Genomic DNA, 12995 nt, shown 5'->3' with positions numbered 1-12995 from the left:
ATGAGCCTCAGGTCCCACACCACCAGGTTCAGGAACAGTTATTACCCCACAACCATCAGGCTCCTGAACCAGTGTGGATAACTTCACTCACCACAATGAGCCTCAGGTCCCACACCACCAGGTTCAGGAACAGTTATTACCCCACAACCATCAGGCTCCTGAACCGGTGTGGATAACTTCACTCACCACAATGAGCCTCAGGTCCCACACCACCAGGTTCAGGAACAGTTATTACCCCACAACCATCAGGCTCCTGAACCAGTGTGGATAACTTCACTCACCACAATGAGCCTCAGGTCCCACACCACCAGGTTCAGGACCAGTTATTACCCCTCAACCATCAGGCTCCTGAACCGGTGTGGATAACTTCACTCACCACAATGAGCCTCAGGTCCCACACCACCAGGTTCAGGAACAGTTATTACCCCACAACCATCAGGCTCCTGAACCAGTGTGGATAACTTCACTCACCACAATGAGCCTCAGGTCCCACACCACCAGGTTCAGGAACAGTTATTACCCCACAACCATCAGGCTCCTGAACCAGTGTGGATAACTTCACTCACCACAATGAGCCTCAGGTCCCACACCACCAGGTTCAGGACCAGTTATTACCCCACAACCATCAGACTCCTGAACCAGTGTGGATAACTTCACTCACCACAATGAGCCTCAGGTCCCACACCACCAGGTTCAGGAACAGTTATTACCCCACAACCATCAGGCTCCTGAACCAGTGTGGATAACTTCACTCACCACAATGAGCCTCAGGTCCCACACCACCAGGTTCAGGACCAGTTATTACCCCTCAACCATCAGGCTCCTGAACCGGTGTGGATAACTTCACTCACCACAATGAGCCTCAGGTCCCACACCACCAGGTTCAGGAACAGTTATTACCCCACAACCATCAGGCTCCTGAACCAGTGTGGATAACTTCACTCACCACAATGAGCCTCAGGTCCCACACCACCAGGTTCAGGACCAGTTATTACCCCTCAACCATCAGGCTCCTGAACCGGTGTGGATAACTTCACTCACCACAATGAGCCTCAGGTCCCACACCACCAGGTTCAGGAACAGTTATTACCCCACAACCATCAGGCTCCTGAACCAGTGTGGATAACTTCACTCACCACAATGAGCCTCAGGTCCCACACCACCAGGTTCAGGAACAGTTATTACCCCACAACCATCAGGCTCCTGAACCAGTGTGGATAACTTCACTCACCACAATGAGCCTCAGGTCCCACACCACCAGGTTCAGGACCAGTTATTACCCCTCAACCATCAGGCTCCTGAACCGGTGTGGATAACTTCACTCACCACAATGAGCCTCAGGTCCCACACCACCAGGTTCAGGAACAGTTATTACCCCACAACCATCAGGCTCCTGAACCAGTGTGGATAACTTCACTCACCACAATGAGCCTCAGGTCCCACACCACCAGGTTCAGGACCAGTTATTACCCCTCAACCATCAGGCTCCTGAACCGGTGTGGATAACTTCACTCACCACAATGAGCCTCAGGTCCCACACCACCAGGTTCAGGAACAGTTATTACCCCACAACCATCAGGCTCCTGAACCAGTGTGGATAACTTCACTCACCACAATGAGCCTCAGGTCCCACACCACCAGGTTCAGGAACAGTTATTACCCCACAACCATCAGGCTCCTGAACCAGTGTGGATAACTTCACTCGCACCATTACTGAAAGGTTCCCACAGCCTATGGACTCACTTTCAAGGACTCTTCATTTCATGTTCTTGATATTTATTTCTTATTTATTTATTATTATTTCTTTTTGTATTTGTACAATTTGTTGTCTTTTGCACACTCGTTGTTTGTCCGTCTTGTCGGGGCCAGTCTTTGATTAATTCTACTGTGTTTCTTGTCTTTACTGTGAATTCCCACAAGAAAATGAATCTCAGGGTTGGATATGGTGTCAACGATGTCCTTTGATAATAAATTTACTTTGAATGTGACAACGCTAAGGCCAAGAAGAGAATTAACGAAGGAGGAAATGCTGGAGGAACTCAGCAGGTCAGGCACCTACTATGGAGGGGAAGAAACAGACAGCGTTTTGGGCCGAGACGCTCCACCAAGACTAGAAAAGAGAGCAGAAGCCAGACGGTGGGGGGGTAGGTGAAGGAATGCAAGCTGGCAGGTGATAGGTAAGACCAGGTGAGGGGGTCAGTAGATGAAGTAGGAAGCTGGGAGCCAATAGGTGGGAAAGGTAAAAGGCTGAAGAAAGAGGAATCTGATAGGAGAGGAGAGTAGGCCGCAGGAAAAAGAGGAGGAGGAGGAAGAGCACCAGGGAGAGGTATTCTGCAGAACATTGTGGGCATAATATCTTGGCACCCCTATGTGTGGTGATGCTTACGGGCTGCCCTTAGCGTATGCTTGGTTGTGATGGCCGTTAACACAAACAGCGCACTTCACTACAAGTCTCGGTGTAAACCGGCCCTGGCCTTGCGGTGTACTAACCTGTCTTCCCCGAGCACGCGGCCAAGCAGCTCTCCTCAGAGGCGTAGTTGTTCTTGTTCCCGCCACAGCCGCCGTAGACGAAGGACCGGCAGGCCTGCTGGGCAGGGTCGTAGTACCATCGCGGGAAGGAGGCGCGGCATTTCCCCGTCACGGCCGGAGCATAACAGCTCTCTGCAGGCACAGTCAGAGGCTCAGTCCCCGCCCGAACACGCTCCTTCAAAGTCATTCCAACACCCTCAGCAAATCACACACATCCGCTCACCACCAGGTTCAGGAACAGTTATTACCCCACAACCATCAGGCTCCTGAACCAGTGTGGATAACTTCACTCACCACAATGAGCCTCAGGTCCCACACCACCAGGTTCAGGACCAGTTATTACCCCACAACCACCAGGCTCCTGAACCAGTGTGGATAACTCCACTCACCACAATCAGCCTCAGGACCCACACCACCAGGTTCAGGAACAGTTATTACCCCACAACCATCAGGCTCCTGAACCAGTGTGGATAACTTCACTCACCACAATGAGCCTCAGGTCCCACACCACCAGGTTCAGGACCAGTTATTACCCCACAACCACCAGGCTCCTGAACCAGTGTGGATAACTCCACTCACCACAATCAGCCTCAGGACCCACACCACCAGGTTCAGGAGCAGTTACTACCCCACAACCATCAGGCTCCTGAACCAGTGTGGATAACTTCACTCACCACAATGAGCCTCAGGTCCCACACCACCAGGATCAGGAACAGTTATTACCCCACAACCATCAGGCTCCTGAACCAGTGTGGATAACTTCACTCACCACAATGAGCCTCAGGTCCCACACCACCAGGTTCAGGAACAGTTATTACCCCACAACTATCAGGCTCCTGAACCAGTGTGGATAACTTCACTCACCACAATGAGCCTCAGATCCCACACCACCAGGTTCAGGAACAGTTATTACCCCACAACCACCAGGCTCCTGAACCAGTGTGGATAACTCCACTCACCACAATCAGCCTCAGGACCCACACCACCAGGTTCAGGAGCAGTTACTACCCCACAACCATCAGGCTCCTGAACCAGTGTGGATAACTTCACTCACCACAATGAGCCTCAGGTCCCACACCACCAGGATCAGGAACAGTTATTACCCCACAACCATCAGGCTCCTGAACCAGTGTGGATAACTTCACTCACCACAATGAGCCTCAGGTCCCACACCACCAGGTTCAGGAACAGTTATTACCCCTCAACCATCAGGCTCCTGAACCAGTGTGGATAACTTCACTCACCACAATGAGCCTCAGGTCCCACACCACCAGGTTCAGGAACAGTTATTACCCCACAACCATCAGGCTCCTGAACCAGTGTGGATAACTTCACTCACCACAATGAGCCTCAGGTCCCACACCACCAGGTTCAGGAACAGTTATTACCCCACAACCATCAGGCTCCTGAACCAGTGTGGATAACTTCACTCACCACAGTGAGCCTCAGGTCCCACACCACCAGGTTCAGGAACAGTTATTACCCCTCAACCATCAGGCTCCTGAACCAGTGTGGATAACTTCACTCACCACAATGAGCCTCTGGTCCCACACCACCAGGTTCAGGAACAGTTACTACGCCACAACCATCAGGCTCCTGAACCAGTGTGGATAACTTCACTCACCACAATGAGCCTCTGGTCCCACACCACCAGGTTCAGGAACAGTTACTACGCCACAACCATCAGGCTCCTGAACCAGTGTGGATAACTTCACTCACCACAATGAGCCTCAGGTCCCACATCACCAGGTTCAGGAACAGTTATTACCCCACAACCATCAGGCTCCTGAACCAGTGTGGATAACTTCACTCACCACAATGAGCCTCAGGTCCCACACCACCAGGTTCAGGAACAGTTATTACCCCATAACCATCAGGCTCCTGAACCAGTGTGGATAACTTCACTCGCACCATTACTGAAAGGTTCCCACAGCCTATGGACTCACTTTCAAGGACTCTTCATTTCATGTTCTTGATATTTATTTCTTATTTATTTATTATTATTTCTTTTTGTATTTGTACAATTTGTTGTCTTTTGCACACTTGTTGTTTGTCCGTCTTGTCGGGGCCGGTCTTTGATTAATTCTACTGTGTTTCTTGTCTTTACTGTGAATTCCCACAAGAAAATGAATCTCAGGGTTGGATATGGTGCCAACGATGTCCTTTGATAATAAATTTACTTTGAATGTGACAACGCTAAGGCCAAGAAGAGAATTAACGAAGGAGGAAATGCTGGAGGAACTCAGCAGGTCAGGCACCTACTATGGAGGGGAAGAAACAGACAGCGTTTTGGGCCGAGACGCTCCACCAAGACTAGAAAAGAGAGCAGAAGCCAGACGGTGGGGGGGTAGGTGAAGGAATGCAAGCTGGCAGGTGATAGGTAAGACCAGGTGAGGGGGCCAGTAGATGAAGTAGGAAGCTGGGAGCCAATAGGTGGGAAAGGTAAAAGGCTGAAGAAAGAGGAATCTGATAGGAGAGGAGAGTAGGCCGCAGGAAAAAGAGGAGGAGGAGGAGGGACACCAGGGAGAGGTATTCTGCAGAACATTGTGGGCATAATATCTTGGCACCCCTATGTGTGGTGATGCTTACGGGCTGCCCTTAGCGTATGCTTGGTTGTGATGGCCGTTAACACAAACAGCGCACTTCACTGCAAGTCTCGCTGTAAACCGGCCCTGGCCTCGCGGTGTACTAACCTGTCTTCCCCGAGCATGCGGCCAAGCAGCTCTCCTCAGAGGCGTAGTTGTTCTTGTTCCCGCCACAGCCGCCGTAGACGAAGGACCGGCAGGCCTGCTGGGCAGGGTCGTAGTACCATCGCGGGAAGGCGGCGCGGCACTTCCCCGTCACGGCCGGAGCATAGCAGCTCTCTGCAGGCACAGTCAGAGGCTCAGTCCCCGCCCGAACACGCTCCTTCAAAGTCATTCCAACACCCTCAGCAAATCACACACATCCGCTTACCCCAGGAAGCCGAGCCCCCACCCACAACCTCCCCGCCCGCGTCTGCGGCCACGCTAACGTCGTACCTTTATCCTCACCGGATAACCTGCTTGCCTGCGGTTTGGAGTTGACTGCTGCGGAACAAAAAAAAAGACGTGAAGTTACACACACACACACACAAAGATGCAGGTCAGGCAGCATCTGTGGAAATGAATAAACAGTCAACGTTTCAGGCCGAGACCCTTCTTCAGGACTGGAAAGGAAGTGGGAAGACGCTAGAGTAGGTGGGGGGGGGGGGGGGGGAGAGAGGGGAAGGAGGAAGGCTGGAAGGTGATAGGTGAGGCCAGGTGGGTGGGAAAGGGCTGGAGAAGGAGGAATCTGATAGGAGAGGAGAGTGGACCATGGGAGAAAAGGGAAGGGAAGGGGGACCCAGAGGAGGTGATATGCAGGTGAGAAGAAGAGAAAGGTCAGAGTGGGGAATAGAAGAAGGAATTCCTTCATCGGAAGGAGAAATCAATATCCATGCCATCAGGTTAGAGGCTGCCCAGATGGAATATAATGTGTTGCTCCCCCACCCTGAGGGCAGCCTCTTCTTGGCACAAGGGCAGGCCACGGGCTGACGCATTAGAACGGGCAAACACGAGGAAATCTGCAGATGCTGGAAATTCAAACAACAACACACACAAAATGCTGGTGGAACGCCAAAGGGTCTCGGCCGGAAACACGGACAGTGCTTCTCTCTATAGGCCACAGCCTGGCCTGCTGTGTTCCACCAGCATTTTGTGTGCGTTGTTGTTGCATTAGAACGGGAATGGGAATTAAAAGATTTGGCCGCTGCGGAGTCCGGCTTGTGGTGAATGGTGCTTGACGACTTACCTGTCACCATTTTCAGACAAAATGGAGAACGCTGGCGGAGCTAAGTGGTCTGTGGAATTTCAACCACCGATCAGTGCGCGACACCAAACCATGCCGAGACAGATCAAAGGCAGCTTTGGCACAGCCAGCCATCCAGGAAAGAGAAGTTTCAGAGGGAACGCCAGGGCAAAGAGAGACAAAAGAGGCTGAAATGGACAGGGGTAACAGGACGGGCAATGGCACCAAGGGGAGTCGGAAGGTGAGAGTAGGTCGAGCGAGCTGGGGCTTTCCTCTCTGGACTGAAGGTGGATGAGAGGTGACTTGATAGAGGCGTACAAGATGATATAAAGCATCGATCACACGGACAGCCAGAGACTTGTTCCCAGAACGGAATCGGCCAATATGAGGGGGCATAAACTCAAGGATGGAGCATTGGACCAGAAGTCCCTGCAAAAGACAGTGAGAACAGTCGAGAAGATCGTACGGGTCACCCTACCCTCCATAGGGGACATTTATCAGGAGTGCTGCGTACACAGGGCCCTTGGTATTATCAAGGATCCCACCCGTCCATCCTGGATCCTCGTTGACTTTCTACCATCAGGCAGGAGACTCCGATGCTTAAAGACAAGAACAGTCAGGATGGGAAACAGCTTCTTCCCTCAAGCTGTTCGGTTTCTGAACTCCCTGCCGCATCGCATTCGAGGTGTCACTGGTTAATCCGCTCTGTACTTGACAATATTTGATCTATGCACTTTGTTTATCTATACGTAATTCATTCGTAGATTTAATTACTTTCCTAAGTTACTGTCTGTGTTCTGTGTACTACTGTGCTTTACACCCTGGTCTGGAGAAACGTTCTCTCGTTTTGATGGTGTACGTGTATATAGTTAAATGACAATAGACTTGACTTGAAGTACACGTAGATTTTTGTTTTACACAGGCATTGGTAGAGGCAGATACATTAGGGACATTCTCAGATAGGCTCATGGATGATAGAGAAACGGAGGGCTAGGTGGGAGGGTTATGGGAGGGCTAGGTGGGAGGGTTATGGAAGGGCTAGGTGGGAGGGTTATGGGAGGGCTAGGTGGGAGGGTTATGGGAGGGCTAGGTGGGAGGGTTATGGGAGGGCTAGGTGGGAGGGTTATGGGAGGGCTAGGTGGAAGGGTTATGGAAGGGCTAGGTGGGAGGGTTATGGGAGGGCTAGGTGGGAGGGTTATGGAAGGGCTAGGTGGGAGGGTTATGGAAGGGCTACGTGGGAGGGTTATGGAAGGGCTAGGTGGGAGGGTTATGGGAGGGCTAGGTGGGAGGGTTATGGGAGGGCAAGGTGGGAGGGTTACGTCGGTCTGGCCATCCACACGGAGGACCGATGTAAGAATCCCAGGCAGTGGACACTTACCATTGTCCTGTTTACTCGAGCCCCCAGATGCATTCAGTAGATTGTAAATGTCATGAACTGGGAAAAGGCAGAAAGGAAAGTTTTGTTAAATTCAGTTTGTTTAGAACCCCTACCACTCCTGAAATACACAACTTGTGAATTGTTCCTCCTCCACTCCACCCCCCTGTTCACGCCTGATTCTGATTGTCAAAGCCGCTTCTGGTGTGATTGATCAGTTTAGAAGCTGCAGCAACTTTTCTGACTGGGTAACATCCTGGTCTCCAGTTTCAAATATCCTGGGTATATTAAATAGCATGCTCTCTTCTTGCTTTGTCTAAGGCAAGAATGTATGTGATGATCAGGAATGTCTGGTCAAATTTTTACCGTTTGTAAATAAATGATTAATATACCTATTCAAAGCCAGTGCATTTCCTGTCTCACATGCTAAACTCACCAAACCTTATTCCACATTACAACTCCTCCTCCCCGTTTGCTCTCCACCCCCCCCATTAACTCCATTTGCTGCCCCCCCACCCCCCCCCATTCTACTTTCTCTCCTTTCCCGGCCAAGGTGTGTTATATTACCTGGGATCAGATTTCAGGCCAGTTCTGGTTTAACCAGAATGTCACACATGCTGAACAAGGCTGCAGGATTTTAGAAAACAGACCCAACCCAAGCGAAGCCAGGAATTTGTTCATTACAAAAGCTGAACACTGAAGTAGGGAATCAGTGCTTCAAGTCTACAGGCCATACCTCGTGTGCTGTGTGTAGTACTACCCTTATTTTCCAACGGCAGAGCAGACCTGATGGCCTGAATGGCCTGTGGCCTCTTTTCAGAATGTTAGCACAGCTCTGCCGGTGGGGCGGAGATACGTCTCCACCAAAGGAGGTGTAAGGCGTTCCTTCCCTCCGCTAGCCTGCAGGTCACCCTTGGGCAAGGTGTAGCACCTGTTTATCCCCCCTCCCCCAGATCAGGGTCATGTGAAGCCATGGGAGCAGGTGGTGGGTGGTCGTATGAGCAGCCGGTGAAGATCACAAGTCCTGGTTATGTGACCACTGACTCCAGGCAGGCAATCTCTGAAGAGTATTGATAATGGCCTGTCTCGTAAAGACACTGCCCAGAAGACTACGTCAAACCAGTTCTGTAGAAGAATTTGCTAAGAACAACCATGGTCATGGAAAGACCATGATCCCCAACGTCATACAACACGGCACAGAATGATGGTGATGAGTGTAATTCAGAGAAGTTTTACAAACGATGGGGATAGGTTTGCTGCCTCGTGGTTGGACAGGCTGGCTTTCTATTTCCAGATCAGATCCAATTATTTACCTCGCGCACAGCGAAACGTACAGTGAAATGCATCATTGGCATTAACAACCAACACGGCCCAAGGGTGCTCTGGGTGGCAGACTGCAAGCATTCCCACACATTCCAGTGCCAACATACAGTACTGCGCAAAAGCCTTAGGCACATACATACAGGCAGGGTGGCAAAGATTCTGCACAGTACTGTACTAAGTTTATGTACGGCTGCCTCTCAAACTCCAACCCTACGTCCTCATCGTGTGAGGTGGAAACGGGTAAGGCTGGCCGACAGGGCTCAGGTGAAGCTGTACAGGCCAATCCCCTGTACAGTGGATACAATGGATTATGGAGACGTTGATCAACTCCAACCGTCCCATCGACTTTGAATGGTGGAGACGGGAGGTCATCGATGGTCTATGCTCGCTCCACTGGGAGCTTAGGCCCAAGTAAAGTTGGTAGGTACTGTACTGCTGCAAAAAAATCCAACTTCCTGACAAATGTGAGTGAATGTAAACTTGATTCTGATGTGGGTCTCTGTTGTGGACTGAGAGTGGGATGGGGACAGGGAGAGGGGAATCATGGTTGGGAAAAGGGGAAGGGAGAGGGGAGGGAGCGGGAAGCAGCAGAGACACGTTCTGCAATGATCAATAAACCAATTGTTTGAGCCATGTGGTGTGGGTCTTCGGGTTTCTGTACCTTAGAGGGAACAACCGTAGGCAGTTTAAATGACTCGGCATGGACTAGATGGGCCGAAGGGCCTACTTCTGTGCTGTATTCCTCTGTGACTCTAACCCCCAAGTGCCCCTAAAACCACCCCTACTAACCCATGAAACAACAAGTCAGAGCCACAATGTTGACAAACTCCGCAGTTCAGCGCCATCTTAACCGGGAGATGTTCTACGCACCAGCTTTGGGAGTTTGGGAAGGAGGGGGATGGGACTGAAACACAAGATCCCAAGAGGTCTTGATAAGATGGATTGGGGGGGGGGGGGGGGGGGGGGGAGAGGACGTTCCCTCTTGTGGGAGGATCCAGAACTGGAATCATGCACTTTAAACAGAAGAGGTCATCTTCCCTTTCCCCCGGAGGGTTGAATCTTCGGAATTCTCTTCAACGAACAACGCTGGAGACAGAGTCTTTGAATATTTTTGAGGCAGAAATGGATGAAGAAGTGAGAGGTTGCCGAGGCAAGAACACAGAGCCGTGGTTACAACTAGATCAGACCGGACCTCGCATTGCACGACAGGAAACCAAAAACCAAACACTGTAAGTTAATTTGCATACATTTTAATAACAAGGAGGAAGAGGTTTCACTTATTTTGAATAATTTATGCACAACTCAGGCCCAGATAGAGTAGCCATTGGGAGGGTCTTTCCTACAATGGGGCGGGGGTGGGGGAGAGACTTGGACCAGAGGATACAGCCTCAAAATAGAGTGACGTCCCTTTGGAACGGAGATGAGGAAGAGTTTCTTTAGCCAAAGGGAGGTGCATCTGTGGAATTCGCTGCCACAGGCGGCTGTGGAGGCCAAGTCATTGGGTATATTTAAAGCCGAGGTTGACCAATTCTTGATTAGTCAGGGTGTCATAGGTTAAGGGGATGGAGTTGAGAGGGATAATAAATCAGCCATGATGGAATAGTAGAGCAGACTTGATGGGCTGAATGGCCTAATTCTGCTCCTATGTCTGATGGCCCTTTTTCTGTGTGTGAACTTACACGTCTGCAATGCTGCTGTAAGCTTTTAACACTGTACCTGTACCTCTGGGTGGCAGGGTGGAGATACATCTCTACCAAAGGAGGTGTGAGGCGCTCCTGTCCTCTGCTAGCCTGCAGGTCACCCTTGGGCAAGGTGTAGCACCTGCTTAGTGCCCCCCCCCCCCCAAAATCAGGGTCACATGAAGCCAGGGGGGCAGGTGGTGGATGGTCGTACGAGCAGCCAGTGCAGATCACAAGTCCTGGCTATGTGACCACTGACACCAGGCAGACAATCTCTGAAGAGTATTGATAATGGCTGGGGTCACCCGTCTTGTAAAGACACTGCCCAGAAAAAGGCAATGGCAGACCACTTCTGTAGAAACATTTGCCAAGAATAATTGTCATATGACATTATTACCCATGTTATACGACTCAGCACATAACGATGATGTCATACAACTCGGCACATAATGATGATGACGGTGTACACCTCACTAGTTCTTGGGCACGTGACAAAGATCAGAAGCAGGTTTAATATCACTGACATATGTTGTGAAATTTGTGTTTTGCGAAACATAAAATTCTACAAATTACAATAATGTATATTAAAAATGCAGAAAGAGAACAAAAATTGTGAGGCAGAGTTCATGGGTTCAATGTCTATTCATAAACCTGATGGCAGAGGGGAAGGTGAGTGTGTGTCTTCAGGCTCCTGTACCTCCTCCCGGATGGTAGCAATGAGAAGAGGGCATGTCCTGGGTGGTGGGGGCCCTTAATGATGGATGCTGCCACCTTGTGGCATCATCTCTTAAAGATGTCCTCGATGCCCAAGTGAACTTGTCCTGAGGTTGAGGGTTCACCAGGAGGAGAGGAGGGCCTTCCTGTCCATACACACTCCAGAACAACTCAGTGGGAGCTATAACACAGGCAACTCTGCACCCCCATCACTTACCCGCTTCGCAGTACTGGAGGTCTGATTTATCCAGGCAATGCACCCTCCCGTCACAAATCTGGTCAAAGGGGACACAGCAGTCGTCACTGCAGTGGAATTCATCAGCCGAACACTGCCTTGAACATTCTGCAACAGACGGGATGGACATTCTCAGGCGCAGGATAAAGACATCGACACTCTAGCTGCTCATTAATGCAAATATCTAACCAGCCAATCACGTGACAGCAACTCAATTCTTAGAAACCTGCAGACGTGGTCAAGAGGTTCAGTTGTTGTTCAGACCAAAGATCAGAATGAGGAAGAAGGCATATGGGTGTGTTGGCCTTCATCAACCACAGGACTGAGTTCAAGAGCTGTGAGGTAATGTTACAGTTATATAAGAACTTGGTCAGACCCCACTTGGAGTACTGTGTTCAGTTCTGGTCACCTCACTACAGGAAGGATGTGGAAGCCATAGAAAGGGTGCAGAGAAGATTTACAAGGATGTTGCCTGGATTGGGGAGCATGCCTTATGAAAACAGGTTGAGTGAACTTGGCCTTTTCTCCTTGGAGTGACGGAGGATGAGAGACGACTTGATGGAGGTGTATAAGATGATGAGAGGCATTGATCATGTGGATAGTCAGAGGCTTTTTCCCAGGGATGAAATGGCTAACACAAGGGGCCATAGTTTTAAGGTGCTTAGAAGTAGGTACAAGGGGGATGACAGGGGTAAATTTTTCAGAGAGTGGTGGGTGCACTGCCAGTGATGGTGGTAGAGGCGGATACAATAGGATCTTTTAAGAGCCTCTCAGACAGGTACATGGAGCTTAGAAGAATTGAGGGCTATGTGGTAGGGAAATTCTAGGCAGTTTCTAGAGTAGGTTACATGGTCAGCACGACATTGTGGGCCGAAGGGCCTGTAATGTACTGTAGATTTCTGTAATTCTATGAACCTCTTTAGCCAGAGAGTGATAAATCTGTGGAATTCGTTGCCACAAGCGGCTGTGGAGGCCAAGTCATTGGGTGTACTTAAGGCAGGGGTTGACAGATTCTTGAGTGGTTTGAGTATAAGGGGTACCAGGAGCCGGCAGGAGACTGGGGCTGAGAGTGAACTGGATCAGCCATAACGAAATGGTGGAGCAGACTCGTCAGGACAAATGGCCTAATTCTGCTCCGATTTCTAATGGTCTTATGGTCTAATGAAATTATGAAGACAAGAAACTCTGCAGAGGCTGGAAATCCAGAGCAGCAGACAAAATGCTGGAGGAACTCAGCCGGTCAGGCAACATGGAAGGTAAGGGAAAGGAACACCATCAGACCTGGCCCTTTGGCCCATGAATTTGTGCCATACTAACCTACTCTAAGCTCAAT

General features: G+C 50.3%; 1 protein-coding gene across 2 annotated transcripts in view; it reads right to left on the bottom strand.

The window, feature by feature from the left end:
• Positions 1 to 12995, bottom strand: part of LOC140737337 (putative Kunitz-type serine protease inhibitor) — a 57718-nt gene that overhangs the window by 14391 nt on the left and 30332 nt on the right. Inside the window, exons 4-8 of one of the 2 annotated variants that reach the window (XM_073063778.1) lie at positions 11645 to 11770; positions 7715 to 7771; positions 5550 to 5597; positions 5223 to 5393; positions 2491 to 2661 (exon numbers count right to left, since the gene is read on the bottom strand). In XM_073063778.1, the coding sequence (XP_072919879.1) occupies positions 2491 to 2661; positions 5223 to 5393; positions 5550 to 5597; positions 7715 to 7771; positions 11645 to 11770 (573 nt within the window). The remainder of the gene's footprint in view (positions 1 to 2490; positions 2662 to 5222; positions 5394 to 5549; positions 5598 to 7714; positions 7772 to 11644; positions 11771 to 12995) is intronic. The other variant, XM_073063779.1, reaches the window with a different exon arrangement.

Source organism: Hemitrygon akajei, chromosome 12 (assembly GCF_048418815.1).
Source record: "Hemitrygon akajei chromosome 12, sHemAka1.3, whole genome shotgun sequence".
Classification (NCBI taxonomy): Eukaryota; Metazoa; Chordata; class Chondrichthyes; order Myliobatiformes; family Dasyatidae; genus Hemitrygon; species Hemitrygon akajei.
The sequence above is the reverse complement of the archived record's forward strand: the minus strand, read 5'-3'. Positions and strand labels throughout refer to the sequence as shown.